The 18,335-nt window shown below is 42.1% G+C and overlaps 2 protein-coding genes across 4 annotated transcripts; one reads left to right on the forward strand and one right to left on the reverse strand.

The window, feature by feature from the left end:
- The first annotated feature begins 4,520 nt into the window (after window positions 1–4,520).
- LOC307086168 (LIM/homeobox protein Lhx8-like) lies at window positions 4,521–10,567 on the forward strand. 3 transcript variants are annotated; one of them, XM_079751282.1, is made up of 9 exons: window positions 4,521–4,649; window positions 5,645–5,732; window positions 5,900–6,058; window positions 6,277–6,398; window positions 6,865–7,085; window positions 8,283–8,389; window positions 8,722–8,817; window positions 8,973–9,138; window positions 9,343–10,567. In XM_079751282.1, the coding sequence occupies exons 2-9, from the start codon at window positions 5,667–5,669 to the stop codon at window positions 9,405–9,407; spliced, it is 1,002 nt and encodes a 333-aa protein (XP_079607408.1). In that variant the 5' UTR covers window positions 4,521–4,649; window positions 5,645–5,666; the 3' UTR covers window positions 9,408–10,567. The 3 variants fall into 3 exon arrangements, with proteins under 3 accessions (XP_079607408.1, XP_079607406.1, XP_079607407.1); XM_079751280.1 differs by having other exon boundaries at window positions 8,973–10,567; XM_079751281.1 differs by lacking the exon at window positions 4,521–4,649 and adding an exon at window positions 5,176–5,271 and having other exon boundaries at window positions 8,973–10,567.
- Window positions 10,568–10,813: 246 nt separating this feature from the next.
- Window positions 10,814–18,058, reverse strand: bpnt2 (3'(2'), 5'-bisphosphate nucleotidase 2). Its single transcript, XM_079751279.1, has 9 exons — window positions 17,867–18,058; window positions 17,434–17,769; window positions 16,704–16,776; window positions 16,393–16,539; window positions 15,681–15,840; window positions 15,086–15,181; window positions 14,202–14,363; window positions 13,441–13,578; window positions 10,814–13,058 (listed from the first exon to the last, which is right to left on the reverse strand). The coding sequence occupies exons 2-9, from the start codon at window positions 17,571–17,573 to the stop codon at window positions 12,916–12,918; spliced, it is 1,059 nt and encodes a 352-aa protein (XP_079607405.1). The 5' UTR covers window positions 17,574–17,769; window positions 17,867–18,058; the 3' UTR covers window positions 10,814–12,915.
- Between the last annotated feature and the right edge of the window lie 277 nt (window positions 18,059–18,335).

Genomic DNA, 18,335 nt, shown 5'->3' on the forward strand with positions numbered 1-18,335 from the left:
GATCAATTCATATTAAGTAAAATTAGAATTATATACAGGGATGCATAAACATAAAATCATAATGGCTTAAACTTAAAAAAATAAATATAACAAATATTTTGAAAATTTAAATTAAACTTTATGGGCATTCAATTATATATTATTATTTCAATTATCTATCAAATGTATTGGAAATTTAGAGAGCAGTTTCAATGCATTGTGAGATGCATGACCTTCATAGAGTGATCCTCCTGCAACAAGACACATGTAATGCGACCCTGGAATATTACTATTGACCATTTAGTCATTTAGCAGAAACTTTAATCAAAAGGGTCTTACAGGAGCAGGTCACGGTATGTTATCTTGCTCTACGAGAAACAGGCCCACTGAAGCGCACTGGGGACATTGGGGTTCAAACCCAGTTGCTTCCAGCTGGGAGTACCACACCCTAACCACTACTGATGTTTGCAGCGTACGCAATTTGTAATTTCTATTAAAAAGAGCCATGGATTAACTCCATCAGTGAAGATGGAAGTACTTTTTCAGGATTTACATTATGCAATGTAATGTGCAATTAACTTCTAGTGCAGCATCACACAGACTAGTCGGTACTGCACTAGAAGTCTTCTAATGACAATACTGACCATTTCTAAATTACACGAAACCCTAGCCTTCTGATGTCATATCCTGTCGTATCACTGTAAACTTCAGCATCCAGGACATCCCTTGCGTTGCCAAGTGAAGCAGAGCTCGTCTGTCATTGGTCCATGGCCCGATTCAGACCAGATGTGGCCCTTCTCTGATTCCACCCCTCCTCTGCCCCCTTCTCCTTATTTGGGTCAGGGTGATCGGGGGCCAAGGCTTTGTGTGAAAGGGAAGCCAAGACGACGACGTATGACCAAAGCATATATGCATTCTCTACTATAGACTTTAATGGACAAATGACTAAAACATAGATTATTCAATTAATTGTCTCCTAAAGCTATCAGTCCCAGCTTTGTGTCCTAGCTATTCATTCTAGATATGTGGCTTAGCTATCTGTCCTGGCTATCTTTCCTGGGCAAGCGTCATAGCATCTTCCCTCTTCCCTCTGTATCCGTCCTAGGTATGTGCAGTCTGAAGCTGTTAGGAGGCCCATGTACCAACAAATAGACACACACACACACACACACACACATACATGCGTACACACACACACACATACACACAGACACACACATAGCAACACACACATACACCCACACACACACACACATAGACACACACAAAGCAACACACACACACACACACACACACCTGAGTCATCTTGTCAATATACATGCTTTGATGCGCTTTGATGTACGTGCACACGCATTAACACGCAAAACAGACAATATAATAAAGTAAATAGAGTAAATAGACAGAGAGATATGCCAAAGGATTCCGTGACTAAGAAAACTGGATTCTTGATGTTTTGGGATGTTGTGCCGGTTTTGGTTAGGACAGGAAACCAAGCCCATTGACAAACATGGCCAGCGCTCACAAAACATGACATCATACGAGACAGTTGGTGCCTTCAAAACGGGAGCGTACCTATGTTCCCTGGGTCCTATGTTCCCCGGGTCCTATTTTCCCCGCTTTTTATGTGACCGGGGAACATAGGATCCGGAGAGCGAATCTTTTTTTCGTAGGATGGTAGGGGCAAGTACCGGCTTTTTCACCTCTGATTCGCCTGTGATTGGTTAGAATGGCTCTCCTCACCCTAACCCTAACCATAACCCTAAACCTGACTCTACCCCTTCGCAACCGGGGAACATAGGACCTGGGGAACATAGGGATGACCCCTTCAAAACAGTCGGAGTTTCCGGGAATTTCGGAGGTTGGGACCTTAAGATCGGAGGAAATCTCCTTGGACACTCTGTTAAGTCTGAGATTTCCCTCGGAACTTTGTGCGGAAGAAGAGCAACCCGAGCCTCCGAGTTGACGTCACAGCAATGGCTGCCCATTTCATTGATAGACTAAAGTGAACTTGCAGCAAGCACTAGGGGTGAACCTAACACCCATTCTAACATTTGCATTACGATACAATATAACTTACAATTATAAGCATCAACTGATAAATTCTCCCTAATGTTCAACCATCGCAAGCAGTTCTAATAACTGATTCATCTGAATCAGCTAAGAAGCGCAAAGAGGTCCCTGCGGGCATCCATACTTGTTATGAAGTCTAGTCTCACGAACGATTTGTTTTTCCGGTTTTATGTCATAGCCTACGAACATTCCCTGAACACTCTTATTTCGGAAGAAGGAAAGGTTTAAGTAAAGACACGTAAGAGCTTCCGAACCGCCGAGCTGCTTTGAAGGCGGCAAGTAAACTCACGAGAGATGCAATATTTGATTGGTAGATAGCCAGATCAGAAAACAGCTTGAAAAATATAGTTTTATGTGTTATGTCCGATCACAATGTTTCCATTAATGCAGTTAAAAAACACTAACAGTCACAAGCAATATAATCCTTGTAAGGTTTTTGCCTCAACTAATCAATTAAAAGATCTCTCACCTCATATTTATTCATATTTTTTTCAACATCCTATATACATCTAATCAACCAATCCAATCATGCAAACGGGTGATTAATCTTCATAATGAACAGCATTCAATAAAATTGTCAGGTGACTGAATGAGCAGGTGCCAACTGATACAAGTCCTCTCCAGAGCACGCACTCAGACATCTTGAAGTTGCTGAAATTATGGATAACCATTTTAATCTCTTCTAGTGGCTGAATAAGTGTAGGTTATTCACCTGTTGAAGAGAGAACAGCTGATTGGCTGGCCCTTTTGTCTGTCTCAGCTGTAGCACCTCCCACTGTAGGCCATTGTGCCCCTACCCTGGCAACCCTGCAGTTTGGTTTGAATGTGGTAGACGCTGCAGTCTCAAGTGTAAGTGTTGTCTATTGGTTAATCCCACTCACACCTGGTGATATAATAGGGGACCTTTAAATGGTTAAACTCTCACAAGAGGACTGGATTAAGGTTCTGTAATCGGTTAGTTAGGTCTGCCATAGCGGGTTTTTGGAAAGAAGCAGATCTGAAGTGTACCACTGGGAGTTTTGACAAGAAAAATGGCAAAGATTATGATTCATTTTAATTATTCACTATGTATTTCCTTGAGAAAAGTGCGTGCCATCACCCTTAAAGCTACAATAGGCAACTTGAAGAAACCAGCCAGAGTAAACTCGATTTTGAGTGTATCCAACCCCCCAAAAAAATCACCCCTCCCTTCAGTGATCCCTCCAAATCCACTCCCCTAAAGCACATCACTTGCTTGCTTTAGCAATGGGTTTGTCTTGCTTTGTGGAAAACTCTGGTCATGCGCAATGAGTGCACAGGCAGGTAACCAGGTATACAGACAGACATGTAGGCAATCCAATTATTTTATCATTGGTCATGGTGAATGAAATGGTTGGACGGGCTTGCAGCCAGGCCTGTAGGGATGTAAAAAGAATTTAACCAAATATGACAAGAAACCAGTCAGTGTAACAAATGTAAGAAAAACATGTGTACAATTAATTTGGTATACTTAACTTTTATTGTTACTTGGCTCTAATCGTTACATTCACATCTAAAACGTTTTGTGAGTCTTGTATAGATCATGTAAATTTGTCTGTCTTGAAATCCAAGAATAGAAGAAACAAATTTGTTACGCAGATAGAACTATATTTTACAGACTGGAATAGCAATATATTATATGCATTATTTAAAATTGTATACAAATGTTAATACTAAGGGGAGGCAATATTATGAAAAAAACGATCAAATCAATCCTAAAGACATTTTTCTTTTTCAGCTTACTTTTATTAATTTCCTTTTGAGAACCTACTCTTGGGAGAGCTCCCAACTCCTAAACCATGTCCATCTCGTTGTTCCTCAGTCCAATAACTCTCCCCCATAAGGTTTAATAATAGTGATACTATAAAGCTGTGTAAACCGAATCCAAGATGCTAATTAGAAATGAATAAGAACAAATATTAAACAGTTTTTTTCGATCATATCTATTGAAAATATTTAAAAAAATAGAATATACAACATATTTATTTAAAATGTATATGGAAATGGATACAAATAATTATCTAGACCTACAATTCATGTATGCTGAAACATCGAATCACCCACCTTGACTGACATAAAAAGGACTAGGCCTTTTTGTTGTGTTTAATTGTAATTTAACTATCAATCGTAAAAAAATATATATATATATATATATCTATGTATAAATATTAAAAAAAGCATCACACAAATTCACAAACGCTTCAAGGGTGTACCTAGGCTTCTAATTGTATAAAACATTAGGCTTTAAGGACAGAGTAAACAAGTTCGTTAGGCAGTATATGCCTAGGACCCACATCATTTTAAAGAATGACTTAAGTCATTAAGCTCTTTAAATAACATCGAGGAGGGTTCAAGAAGTGGTGGGTGGGAGGGGCAGACAAGAAGGCGCACTTGGCCTGGAGGTATTAAACCAAAATAAAACGGAAAGGCGACTCCAGCACTTGTGATGAGGTTTTGCCCATAGAACATTTTATATTCACCTTCTACGATTTCAACTTTTGGACTATTTGCCTTCGGGTTGAGAGCAGGCTATGGATTGACCAGAGGAGACTTGATGAGGACTGTTCAGTTTGCACAGCGCGGTGAGTAATGAGGCTAAAGTATTTATGCAAAAAAAACATTTGGCAATCCGAACAAAGGACAACAGGAAGCCAAGTGTCCTTTGCCAGCGTTCTTGTGATTTAATCCATATTTGTTTGGCCACTTTAATGCAAGGCTAAACACATTTAGTATAGGCCCGAATGCGGTCAAATTATTTAAAGATAGAAAAAACCTAGGAAAAAAAAACGTTAAAGACAACGTTATAGAGTTGATTGATTCCTGTAAATTGTTGACTATAATATTAATTCAAACTATCATTGGTCTCCAACAGTATCATCTTGAAATTCGTTTAGAGACCAATTACATTCCCAATACGTTATTGCAAACCGTTTTAAAAAAGCCCCTCAAACTCCATGACGTCAAAACGGAACTGCAAAATAAAGACATATTTATAAGATCAACGGCAGGTGATTGTGATCGATGACAGGTGAGCGTGTGCGACCGAGGACCGTGTGCGCGTGGCTCTGAGTAATCAGTCCGAACGAGCTGCAGCTGTGAGCGCGTGTAGGGAGGGTGAAATGATACTAACGGCGTTATAGAATATCTGGAGACATTAAACCACAAAAACTGCTGCCACATTAAAGGACAGGTGTCAGTGAACTTGTAAGTAAAGCTGAAGTTTCCTTGGCCTCGCTGAGGTCTATCGAATTGAATTGTCGTTCTTGACGCCTCTCTATCGATCTGAAACATCTCAGAATTTACGCTTAGGTCTTCACCAAAAACCTAAAACGGTTTGGTATAACTTCGTACATGGGGTATAGGCTGCAGAATAGCGTACGAAATATTTAATTTGGCCTTTTCTTTTTATTATATATAGGCCTAACTATAGCCTATAACCTTTACCTGTCAAAATGTCGGATAAGGCCTACAGTGAAATGTCATCGCACGTCGGTTCAACGGACGACAGCTGATCCCTGACGACACGACGCATGTCAGGGATCCGCTGGTTGACGACATGGCTTTGTTTGGGTTCTAGACGTCTGGCTGATCGTGTCGCCATGTCGGAGGGAGAACGGCTTCTGACCGACGTCTTCCCGAACCTTCAGGAGGAAACCAACGACTTTGTAAGTCTTAGGACGTCCTGAGACCAGGCGAAAGTGTGTTTGTGTGTGTGTGTGTGTGTGCGTTTGTGTGTGTGTGTGTGTGCGCGCGCGTGTAAAAATAGGCCTATGTCGTTATAAAGAATAAATTGCCATAAATGACCTCCTGCACTTGACCTGACCTTTGCCAGGGCTCCTCCGGGCCTGATGATCTTTTTGAGGAGGAGGATCCTTATTCTCCTTCCTCCCTCATCTCCTCCTCCTCATCGCGACCCACCGTGAGCTCCGTGCAGTCGGACACCCTGTGCACCTCCTGCGGCCTGGAGATCGTGGACAGATACCTCCTGAAGGTCAGCCCGGACCTATATAGGCAATTCAAACAACAACCAAAATATGTTTTAATTCGTTTTTTGTAAAGCAAACTCTCTAACTAAGGAAAATGAACTCCACATTTAAGCAGTTTTGAAAGCTGATTTACTCTTAACGGTGGCGATATATGAACCCATTTAATTGGCGTCCTTTTTTAAAAAAAAAAAAAGATTGACTTTATGGATGTTGTTGTCCATAGGTGAACAATTTGTGCTGGCACGGTCGCTGCCTCGCGTGCAGCGTCTGCCAGACGGCGCTGGGACGGCACGTAAGCTGCTACATCAAAGACAAGCAGATCTTCTGCAAACTCGACTACTTCAGGTAAATAAAGATCGAGGGCATTCAAAGACGGAAGCATAGCCTAGACATTTCAATAGGGGACGTTTTTTTGTATTTTATTGGCTTTATTCTAATATATCGACATTTCGATGTTCAAAATAAATAATGTGACCTTTTATCATGTAAAAAAAATGAGAAATGATTCTGACTGGACATTTGATCTCGTCTCGAATAAGGACTATAGCTCTAAATGGGTAGTAAAAGATAGGCAATGCATTATCACAAATGGAATCAGAAAGTGAGTTATTTGGCTTAATGGATACAATATTTCTCTCAAATTGAGACAGTAAAAATCACAAATCACAATAAAATAAACATAATTTGCTACGTTTTGTAATAAATAATAATAATGTTTAATTGAATTAAACGACCTAAATGCATTTGACTGGTCACTCTTTAACTGCGCTATTTTGTAAAAATAAGATTTAACAATGATGCTCTTCTGCAGGAGGTATGGTACGCGCTGCGCGCGCTGCGGCCGCAACATGCACTCAAACGACTGGGTGCGCCAGGCACGCGGTCGGACCTTCCACATTGCGTGCTTCTCCTGCCACTCGTGCAAGCGGCAGCTGTCCACCGGAGAGGAGTTCGGCTTGGTGGAAGACCGCGTGCTCTGCCGTCCGCATTACGACATCATGATGGAGAACATTAAGCGCACGCAGGAAAGCAGTGAGTGGACCGGACGGTTATCAATGCAGTCGCGTGTGAGCAAGAATTCACTGAAGTGAAAGACCATATCACCAGATTTCCCCAATGCAATAAACCCGGCCCTGGCCATTGGGGGGGGGGGGGGGCCCTTGATATATATATATATATATATATATATATATATATATATATATATATATATATATATATATATATATATATATATATATATATATATATATATATATATATATATATATATATATATATATATAAAATTTCTTTATTTGAAAAAAATCAAAATTCATTCTTTGGTCATAAAATGATTTGAATGTTTTTGATTTGCAAAATAAATACATCACATTTATTTATTTTTTTTAACGTGACGGAACGTCAATGTCGTAGTGCTTGGTCAAAGTCAATTTCAGAGTGAAAATGGAGAAACGTGTGCTAAGCGGGTCGGCATGAAGTAAAAGAAAGAAAAAGACACTTAAGTACTGCCCTGGTACAAGAAATACCGTCCATCTCAACATTTTGACTCGTTAATTCGTTAGAGGAAGTCAGTAGGTGCTTTTAAAGTCATGAAATTAACCTGACAGCATTATAATGTGTGTGATTGTGGATTGCATGAGTTATATAACATGCATGAGGTAACGCTTTTGGTAGACCCAGTGGCGGTTTTAGGCACGGGCGAACCAGGCAGCCGCCCGGGGCGCCATATTTGTGGGGGGCACCAAATCACATGGGGGCGCCACGAACAGTAAAAAATAAAAACGCAAAGTGGTTTTCAATGAAGTACATAACATTGTGTGGGGAGTTTCTATATTGGCGCCCCCTCTACCTTTTTACGACCAATTCTGGAAGCACTGTTTTTGTGATGTCAGATCTTGAATGTTTTATTTTTTCCTATTTTCTCTTTTCTGTAGCTCATGCTGATTGTGGTAAAAAACAACAACTTCTATAACACCTTCACATGTTGTTTATTTCCTTTTAAAATTAGTTCATTGTATTTGTTAATATATGTAGCTACAACAAAAACAAACTTTAACTAAAATAAAATCAACAATGGGACGTGGAGACGCTTTAAGGTGGGGGAAGTGGGAGACACCGGCAATCAAAGCTGGAAGAGGAACCATTTGAGTCACTGTGCCCAGGCCCCCTGTAGGCCCATTTGGTCAGTGCTTTAATCTGCTGGCCTGTCTGTTTTCTGTCACTCAGACAAAGTCCAAGTGGAGGAAACTGAGCCTTCAGACCAAGACTTCAGCAGTTCAAAATCCAAGCCCAACAAGAGAGCCAGGACCAGCTTCACTCCCGACCAGCTACAGGTATACTGCCTATTAAGATGGCCACGTTGAGACGGAAAACCGAGCAATCTCGATGGAAGTGAAGTGCATATTTGAGCTAAAAGGCCTGTATTATACCATCAGGTGTGGTGATGTTAATTAGCCATTATAAAATCACACCCAACATATACATGACAGACGGATCAGCCTACCAGCTTACCCTAGTGGACTGTACCATAGGCTGATCCGTCCATAATACATCTGGCTGGACACGCCCACATGTTGGGTTTGATTTTTTTAATGGCTAATCAACAAAGCACCTTGCGGTAAAATGGGGGCCCTTTTGTAAGGTGAGGTTACTGTATTTTCTATAGATAATGCAGGGCCAGTTTGCGAACGACAACAACCCAGACGCCCAGACGCTGCAGGTCCTGGCCGAGAGAACCGGGCTGAGCCGCAGGGTTATACAGGTATGCAGAATTCACTGTATGTCCATTTGGATAATTAATAAATCTGTTTCTCCACAAAGGAATATGCTAAGCCAACGCCTCTAGTGTTCACTAAATATGTGGTGGGTACCAGGTAGTTCCTCGGTAATATGTACCTTCACCTACACATACTACAGGTGTGGTTCCAGAACTGCCGTGCCCGCCAAAAGAAACACGTGTACCCAAACCCGGGTCCGTCTACGGTCATGACACTGATTCCTTCTGGTCAGCTGACACCACCCCTGGATAACCTGCAATACTCGTCCTACATCACTTCAGACCCCACCATGACTTACATGAACAGTAAGTCCCTCACTGACGCCATTCAATTCAGGTCTTTATTGGATTTATTATGTCTTGATTCTGTAACACAGAATCATTTTTTTATGGATGTTCCAATTCCAAAAGCTTTCCACACCAAATAAAGGCGGTTTTGGGGCCAGTAGGACGGGTCATATAAGAATAATTTGAAGCATGATTTTCAATTGTGTCTTTTCTATTTAACAGTTGACTCTTCACCCACACTGGTGTTCAGGCAAATGACCTCCCATTCAATGACAAACTGCCAGTGAGCCACGCCTCAGCTCTGACTGACCACTTCCAAGGGCCGATTCTAATTGGTTGACGGCTAACCATGTCTGTTACATGCCTGTAAATGAGAAATGGTTGCAGGGGCTATACCACTTTTTTGAATTTGATGTCAATTAATTTATTTGAAGAAAAAAATATTCAAGCACTTTGTTTGTAATGCACACAAAATGTATTAATTGTTTTTGTCAATGGGTTCTTTTATATTATTTAACATTATATAAATGTTAATTATGTTGATAAACATAAGATTTATTTTAATTATTTGACTTAAGTGACCTTCAAAACACTTTAAAATGAGAAAAAAAAAGTAAGCTGTCAAGTTTGAAGATCTGGTTTAAGGAACTATCAACCAATGGCCTTCGTGGCATCGATTTCTTGGCCAGTTGTTTTGTTTTCTGTTTTTGTTTTATTGCCAACTTGGAAGTCGTGTGTCTGAATCGCTCTGCGATATTTTTGGTTTGTAACTCTTGATTATGCAGGATAAGGGGTTGCCCATTTATTGCTGCAAATAAATTAAGATCTTGCACATAACGATGACCTTGTGGCCATCCCCTGGTTGTTTTCTGTTCCATGGTACAGCTAAATATGATGCGGGGGGGCGGAGTTGCATCTTATTTTCTGTTTTGTTAGAGATATTCTACTGAAATAATGAATTCTCGCTGAATGGGTGTATCGTTCAGAAGATTGCTACAGTTGCCAGTCTCAATGGTGTATTTAAAAAAAAAAAAAGTTGTTTGTTTGCCAAATTTACCTCCAGCATCATCATTGGTTTAAACGAATAGGAAGCAAAAGAAACAAACACCCGGCTCACAAAGATGACCTTGTCTGCAGACTTGTGAGAATCTCTCGCTCCTATAGTTGCCTCAAGGGGCAACATCTACATCAACTTTCTATTGATACCTAGTGAAGTTTGACCAGTGATAAATACAAGAAAATCACCTAATATCCAGTTGATCAGTGAGATGTCTTACTCCTGACGTATCCACAAGAAGAACACAGTGACTTGTATAAAAGCGTCTGCTGAATGACTGAACACAATACCATTGTGTTCCAACTGCATGCTGCTGAAGCCTGGCCCGGGGTTAATGGTGACAGACGACGGACACCGCTAATGTCACCGTGCAAGAATAGGGTATGTTTTTATTGGAAACTCACAATCAAAGGCATTGAGTCAGGGGCAGGCAGGATAACGCCAGCACCTGTCTAACAGACGTCAACACTTCCTGAATTCACCATCCACTTGGGGCGGTGCGTGTTTGAAATGTGAAACTAAGTTTGGTATTTTTACAGTTATTTCTTATACTAAAGTAAAGATAACGCAGTCCTCTTATAAGTAAATGGTATGTTTGAAGAGAAACGTAGCTATTAGCATGTGATCATTAACCATTTAATGATCGATCTCGACCCCAAAAGATATTATAAATGATTGTTTTTGCCTATTATCTCCATGTTATTGTTTATTAATGGAATAAAATATTTCATACAGATTTTTCATCACGCATTACACACACACAAAATAAATGTGTTTCATCACTCGTTATCACACAATTCCACAATATAACGCCAGTACCGTGTCTGGAATCGAAAAGTCATGATCACAGAAGATGGAAGGTCCATTAGGAGGAGCAGTTCCAAGTTCCACACACTATCGCCGTGACAACACTCACAGGCAAGTCATGGTACCGATGCAATCGAGCCTCGAGTTCCAGCCGGAAATGAATGAAAAGCCCGGAGGAAGGAGGCCATCGAGACGAAGAGCCTCCTGAGTGTCTGTGCGTCTATCCAGGTGGGCCACAGACACTCCACAGGCCCTGGTTCCTCTATACACTATCCACCCAGGACAGCACACAGCATGAAAATGGTGATGTCCGTGGATCAGGAGGGGAGATCAGTTTAGACGAGCTGGGGCATGGCTCAACAACCCAACTGGGTCACTGTTAAAGCCAAAGCCCCGCAGGTGAGACCAACGAGGATGTGTCCGAGTACAGCGCAAGAGACTACAAGGGTTAACACAACAACCCTCACACGACCCAATATAAAATCACCAAGCGGGTGAAGAGCTGTAGCCAGACCTTCTGACCCGTGCTCCACAAGCACTCTCGACTTCAGGCCTAGGTCTCTCCATGCTTGTTCAAAAGGCACTCGTAAGAAAAACTTGGGTCAAAAACACAGAACATTGACAGCCGAGGAAAATTCTACAAAAACTAGTTTTACAAAGTAAAAGTCGTACCATGTTTTTGAGCTATCGCCTTTCGATACTTAGATTTTTTTTTTCACAGAAACAACCGTACATCTAATTTGTGCTTATTTGTTTGTACTAAATTAGCAAATCCAGACAGAAACAACTTTTATTATTTAGTATAGATAACTACTGTGTTATCTATACTGAATCGGACCACCGGATATCAGCCATATCAGCTAGCACTCCTCCTTGCTAGCTTATGGACTTCCATCTCCAGACCCATTTTGCAACACAAATAATGTACAGCAAACAGGGCTTATGATGTTAATCAGTATTGAGCAAGATGGCTTAAGTCTTCAGAACTGGGCTGATTGCGTTGGGCCATTACGACTCAAGAGATGGATTATTAAACATAAACCATCACCGGCTCTTTTCTAACATAAAGCAGTTATTCGCTTACATTATAAAAAAGCGGAGGCGAACACCCTTTAACAACTAACAATTCTTGCGTCATTCAATACATTTTGAAGCTCAGAACTTATTTCCTTGCCTGTAGAATCATAAATTGAACAGGCAGTGACCATTTGGCCTTATTCACCTAGTGACCATCTTTATTCTAAACACTAGCTTGGTGGAGGAACTGAATACGGAATAGACCAAGATGACAAGCTGGCCGCTAGGTGAATAAGTTCCATTTTACCAGGAGCAATAGGACAGTTGGTAGATAAAACCAGTGAAATTACCCGTTGCTAGGACCATACATTGACATGAACACTTTTTACAATCACATGTACAAAAATCATGCATGATCAGGATCTAAACTCAATGTAGAACGAAACAATGCCATTGTTTTTTCTTGCTTTGATGCATTTTTCTGGTTTCAAATAGCTTGAAGGTATTCCTCAGTATCACGTCTGCCAAGAAAACAGGATTGACCGGAAATACGGGGATATGACATAGAGATGGGTTTATAGGGAAGGGTGTGTATCGAAAGAGTGTTATCTAGACAGAGGGATAACACCAGCTAAACAACCTTTCAGGCCCGGCCAGGGGTCAAACCAAACCCGCAAAGACGAGTCACGGCAACGATGTGTTTCACGTTTCCCCGTAATCCCGATGTCAGGTGAAATCTGGTCAAGCGAGCTGGTTTACGAGGACGTCCCTGCGTCTCTGATGGTTTCTGCCATGGTTGTGCTCCATATTGCTACCGTAGCCACTACGCTACTTAACAGGTCCGGTTTCTTTTGTGTGTCTTTGTACAATGATGAGATGCATTTAAATGTCTCGGCTCACGGCTTCGGGGTACATCAGTGCTTCTCGGGGACCCAGTTGGGCAACTTCTCCAGGAGAGCCTTGTGGTCCAGGCCAACGGTGGCCACTAGGCCGCCACTGTTTCCCTCGCTGCCGCTGTAGTCGATGACTTCCCCCTTGAGCGTAGTCATCTTGCCCCCTGAACACATGACCAGAGACACAACGGGTCACCATCAGAACCTCAAAGTCTTGTATTGCTGGGTAAAGCCCTGGCGAGTCACATACAAGGGATTTAGCTGTTTAAGGTTTTTCGACGCTGGGGGTAAAAGTGCACCAGAATAAAATGATTAATAGAGACAAATTCCCTGGTGGATTGACTCTTGGATGAGTGCTCTGGGAAGGGAGTAATGGAGTTTAGAGCTGCAGTAGAAAGTTAGCATTGAAATGACTGAGGGTCTGAGTAGTTGTACTGGTGCGAGAACTAGTAAGCATCCTATCAAATGGGACACAGCCATAGTGCATAGTGTCGTGGTTTCTACTGATGGCAAAGAAAAACCTGCATCTGATTATGGCGTCATTACCCAGAGCTTCTACCAGGGCGGCGCCAGCGCAGATGTCCCACTTCTTGATGAAGGTCACATGGATGTAGACATCAGCCTGGTCTGAAGTGGCGGGCTTGTCATGAGGGAGGGGCTCCACAAGGGACAGGACCTTGTAGCCTGAGAGAGAGACGGCAAACCGAAAATTCACACACACACACATACACACCCACACCCACACACACACTCCAAAATCAGAATAGGGCTTGTACATCAGATTTCATCATGGGATTTTTGTGGCTATTCTTGTGATGAGGTACTGTAAAATCCTAAATCAACGTACATGTAACCTAACCTTGGCAAATCTGAGCTTTGTTCGGCCAAGCCTTGCATGAGAAACTCATGGCATTTTCAAGCGCAAAAATTCTCCCCATAGTGAGGCGTAATTTCCCGACAGTCCTCTGCTCCTGAACTTCCGAAAAGGAGGCGGCCATTGCGGTGTGAGGTCACAATGAACAAGACCTATACATATACATGAATTAAATCAAGTCTCCTCTGAATGAGTATTACATCTCCCTCTCCCCCTTTCTCTAACTTTAGAGACTTTTATGTAAAACTGACGTGTTTATGATGTTTAAACACACAAACCGGAGACACCAATGACCATGTTTGATGTTCTTTTGAAACATTTAATATTTAATAGCAGGCCCTTTAATCCAAAGTATCTTAATGTAAATGCTAGCCAGCATTCACATATATTTTTTTAACATCAGTAGAAGTAGGGCCCCGCAGCAGATACTCACCGGCTCCGCCTGCTGGTGTAATGGTGGTTGTGTTCCCAAAGGCGTCCTGAATGAAGCTCTTCACCTTCCCTGCGTGCGAGCGCGACACGATCACCTTGGGTGGGCTGCTGATGTAGGAGGTCCGCGCACGTACGTTGGTGCCATGGCCCACAAACGCCCAGGCTGGGGTCACCCATCAGGGGGTCGTGGAGGGGGGGTCAAGAGAGGGTCAAATATAGGATTGGTGGCAGAGCAGCCACAGAAAGACAAACACACAGACACATAGAGAAGAGGAAGGAAGGGATGGATTGATCAATTGATAGAGACAGAAGGAGAGATGCAAATACAGATGCATTGATAGACCAATGCAAAGACACACATAGGCGAAGAGAGACCGATGCAAAGACAGATTCACTATTTTTTCCTGGACCTGTTAAGAGCAACTCTAAACCTATGGGTGTGAGAGGTTGTACAATAAACCATAAATTAAAAGTGTAGGTTAATAACTACCGGGAGCTGCTATATTGACATACATACCCCCTGAGGATTTTAATTGTAATTGTATACAGAAACAAGCTGACATACATTCACGCGCTTGACACTGGTGACAACTTGCGGCTCTGACAGTCTTAACATTTTAAACATTAACAACATGTGTAACATGATTTGTACCATGTGTCACTAACACACAGCCAGCAGGCATGAGCCCTCAATTTGCTGGTGTTTTTTTTCCCCCCACAATACAATTGAATCCTGATCCTATTCTACTCATCCTCCCCCACACAGCAAGCATTTAGAGCGAGAATGCCTCGACGCAATTAAGGCCCATTGGTTACTCCTCATATGGAGGAATTGACCTCTAGCCGGTTATGAATAAAAGTCAAATCAAAGGTGACATTGATTACCGGTGTCTCCGGTGAAGGGCTTGTGTATGACTCCGATGACCGGTTTACCGTCCACCGCCACACACACCATGGTGGTGACGTACTGGGACAGGTTCTCTACAGAGAGCGAGAGACATTGAGAGAGAGAGAGACAGAGAGGTGAGGGCGAGATCAAGAAAGGCAGGGGAGGTGATTCAGAGCAGGAAAGAAAGGGTTTGGTTTTATGGTGAAGGAAACACAAAGACATGAATATTGGGTATAAGCGGTGAGGTTGTGGCATTTCATCCAAATAAAGTCAACTCTCTGGAGACTGGAACAACAGGCACCAGACTGGAACAGACAAAATAGCCCACAAGCAACAAGGATACAATCTTAAACCTAGAATGCAATTGTTGTGTCTCTTGGCACCTAAGTACTTAACACGACTAGTAGCTTAGCTTGCCCGTTTGTCAAGAGTATGTTGAAAAAGTATAAACTTAAAAACATGCATGATGCAAGATCTGCACACTCTGCTCCTCATCCCTCTCTACTGTCCTTTGGATCGGAGTGAACTTTAGACGTGATTAAGTTGTTACGTAGCAAGAAGTCCATTAACCAATCAGTGCACCGGACCTACCGGTGTACTCCTGGGTGGCGTCCAGGGGGTCGATCCACACGGTGACCGTGTGAGCAGGAACCTCATGGCCCTGGGGGATCTTCTCCAGGATGTCAGACGGGATGTCCCTGTTCCAGACCTCGTCCTCACCCACAGAACTGTCGTGCTCCTCGCTGTTCACCTGCACAGGACACACACACACACACACACACACACACACACACACACACACACACACACACACACACACACACACACACTTTATATTACGTATTTGCATGGTTGGCATTGCTGACACAAGACAATTTGACACACCTTATCTCTAAGTAGATTCCTTTAAACAAATTATGTCCCACCCGGGAATGTAAAGATAAGTAAGCAGGTTAATAAAAGTATGCAACTTTACCGCTTAACTTGTCTAACCTGAATGGTGAAGCTACTCTGCATTCCAGTCCAGTTTTTCCGTTAGAAATGTATTTGTGCAGAACATGGAATTATGCCATGGGACATAGGCAATGTACATGGGAATATTAAATAAGATTTCAGTATATTTATGCACATGTGCGTTGCTTGCGGAGGCAGGATGGTGCAGTAGTTGGCTAGGCTGTTCAGCCCGCTTCTCGATGACCTGCTGTATTCACTGAATGTCCCTTTTAATCACAGCTTTGGCCACGTGACTTAATGTAGGCATGTCCACATGTGTACTCCGTGTTTCCCATCGCGCCGCATGTACCTTGAGCGCTGGGTAGGTGTTCTTCATCAGGTAGAACATCTTCTTGTGGGACCTGAGGTCACCCAGCGTCATTAATTCACTGGCTCCCTCTTTGGTCTTGCCCTTTGTCCTCTCATCCAGGGTATTCTCCTCTCTGACCTTCTTCACCTAGGGCGGGTCAAAAGATTAAAATACAAAATAAAGATTTTTTTCAATTTACGGTTTTGGAAAAGGAAAAAATCTTTCACAGAGAAGTGCGTGATTTGGACCCATCAGAGTAAATTGAGGCATTGCCTTTAACACAGGGAAACATAACTATTAATAGATCTCACCTCTTTGCCTCCCTGCACCGCCGCTTCCACAGACAATGCAAGCAGATCCCTCAGATCCACTTTGCTTCCCTGCCTGCACACAGAGACAGCAGAGAGGAACCATTGAAGTGAGAAAACTGTAGACATTCTGATACGCAAGACATGATTTGCAATGACATCTCAGCCGGATATCTCCCTAATGTGTCCCATTTTATTCCCGTCAAATCTGAATGATTGATTCCCACAACATTCTTGAGTTTGAATTGAGTTATCCATCTCGAAGTGACAAAAGAAAGTGTGAAATAACTTTTAATTGAATTTATTACCATGCTGCTATTGATTAGCCCACATATCACTTTCTTTTATCTCTCCTCAGAATCATTATTATCATTACATACAAATCGAAGAACAAGTTCCCTGTCCAAATACTGATAATGAAAACAGTACGTTCATTATTACACTTTAATTGAGAACATGTGCAATGCCCTCTAAAGATTATTTACGACAATAAATACGTTTTTCCTTTTTACGTATAAATTCCTCAACGTCCACTTCCAGCGAGACAGCAACACCTGGGCATCATGCAGATGACACGTCACCCCCTACCTCAAGCAGCAGTATCACCAGTGAAAACTACGTTCAGTTGTACACTATAATTGATAACATATACCATGACCTCTACAGATTAGGGTTAGAATAGTCACTGAGGATAACGACGTAGTGTTAGAGACTATAAATCCCAACGACTGACCTGAAAGCAGCCACCCGGTTGGAGATGACTCCAGCATACAGATGGTAGATCACTCCGACTCCCAGGAGGCAGAAGATGGCCACACCAAGAGGCGACAGGCGGATACCCATCGGTGCCATTGTATCGTGTGTCTCTACCATCTATTGTCGCTCATTTAACTCTTACACAGTCCCTACAACCTGATGTACCTGCTTCCAATAGCACAAACTACAGAGGGTTTGGATAGCTAACTCGCACGATACCCTTGCAGGACACACATTCCCCAGCAATGCCTTCTTGTTCATGCACAAACGTACACAACACAGGGGTTTGAAGTATATCCAAGCAAAAGGGGATCTGTGGAAGAAACAACAGATGGTAAATTGAGCTTGTCTGCTAGCCAGTTTAGCAGTCTGACATTGTCAAGAGATTTGTCAAACGAAATTAAGCTAACCAAACCAAAACGATACGCGAGTGTCGTTGCTATTCGTGCTGTCATTCCGCTGCTACAGGTATATCTCAAGCCCCAGGTGATCTGTTAACTCCCCCAGGTACAGTGCTAAACGGGTTTTTCATTTTAGTGAGAAGAATACTGAACCATTGAACAATCACATCTCTGTCATTTTCGCCATACGTTTACAGTGGGCGGGGCTGACGGGTGTACGTCATCGAGTGCGTGTTTCTCTTCCGGGGTTACCGCCAACGTCGTCGGAGAACAGTCTTCTTTTGTATTAGTTTGTTTTAATTATTTTAATATTAATAGATTAAAATATAAATGTCAAGTCATTGGTTTATATATATTTTTTAAAATTTCGCTTCATGTAATCAATTTCAACCGATATGGTACTCCACTCTATCGTACTCCCCTTCACACATTTTCGATATATTATAAAGGTAATTTTGTTCAATTGTGGCCTACATAT

This window comes from Pollachius pollachius, assembly GCF_949987615.1.
Source record: "Pollachius pollachius genome assembly, chromosome: 14".
NCBI classification, from domain to species: domain Eukaryota; kingdom Metazoa; phylum Chordata; class Actinopteri; order Gadiformes; family Gadidae; genus Pollachius; species Pollachius pollachius.

Bases quoted from the DNA above. Each gene is read 5' to 3' on its own strand.
- bpnt2 (XM_079751279.1), bottom strand. From the start codon at position 17,573: ATGGTAGAGACACACGATACAATGGCACCGATGGGTATCCGCCTGTCG. The intron at 16,540-16,703 runs GTGAGATCTATT...GACCCGCCCTAG, and splicing joins CGGTGCAGGGAGGCAAAGAG to GTGAAGAAGGTCAGAGAGGA. The intron at 15,841-16,392 runs GTACATGCGGCG...TGTCCTGTGCAG, and splicing joins ACACCTACCCAGCGCTCAAG to GTGAACAGCGAGGAGCACGA.
- LOC307086168 (XM_079751280.1), top strand. From the start codon at position 5,667: ATGTCGGAGGGAGAACGGCTTCTGACCGACGTCTTCCCGAACCTTCAG. The intron at 7,086-8,282 runs GTGAGTGGACCG...TCTGTCACTCAG, and splicing joins TAAGCGCACGCAGGAAAGCA to ACAAAGTCCAAGTGGAGGAA. The intron at 8,390-8,721 runs GTATACTGCCTA...TATTTTCTATAG, and splicing joins TCACTCCCGACCAGCTACAG to ATAATGCAGGGCCAGTTTGC.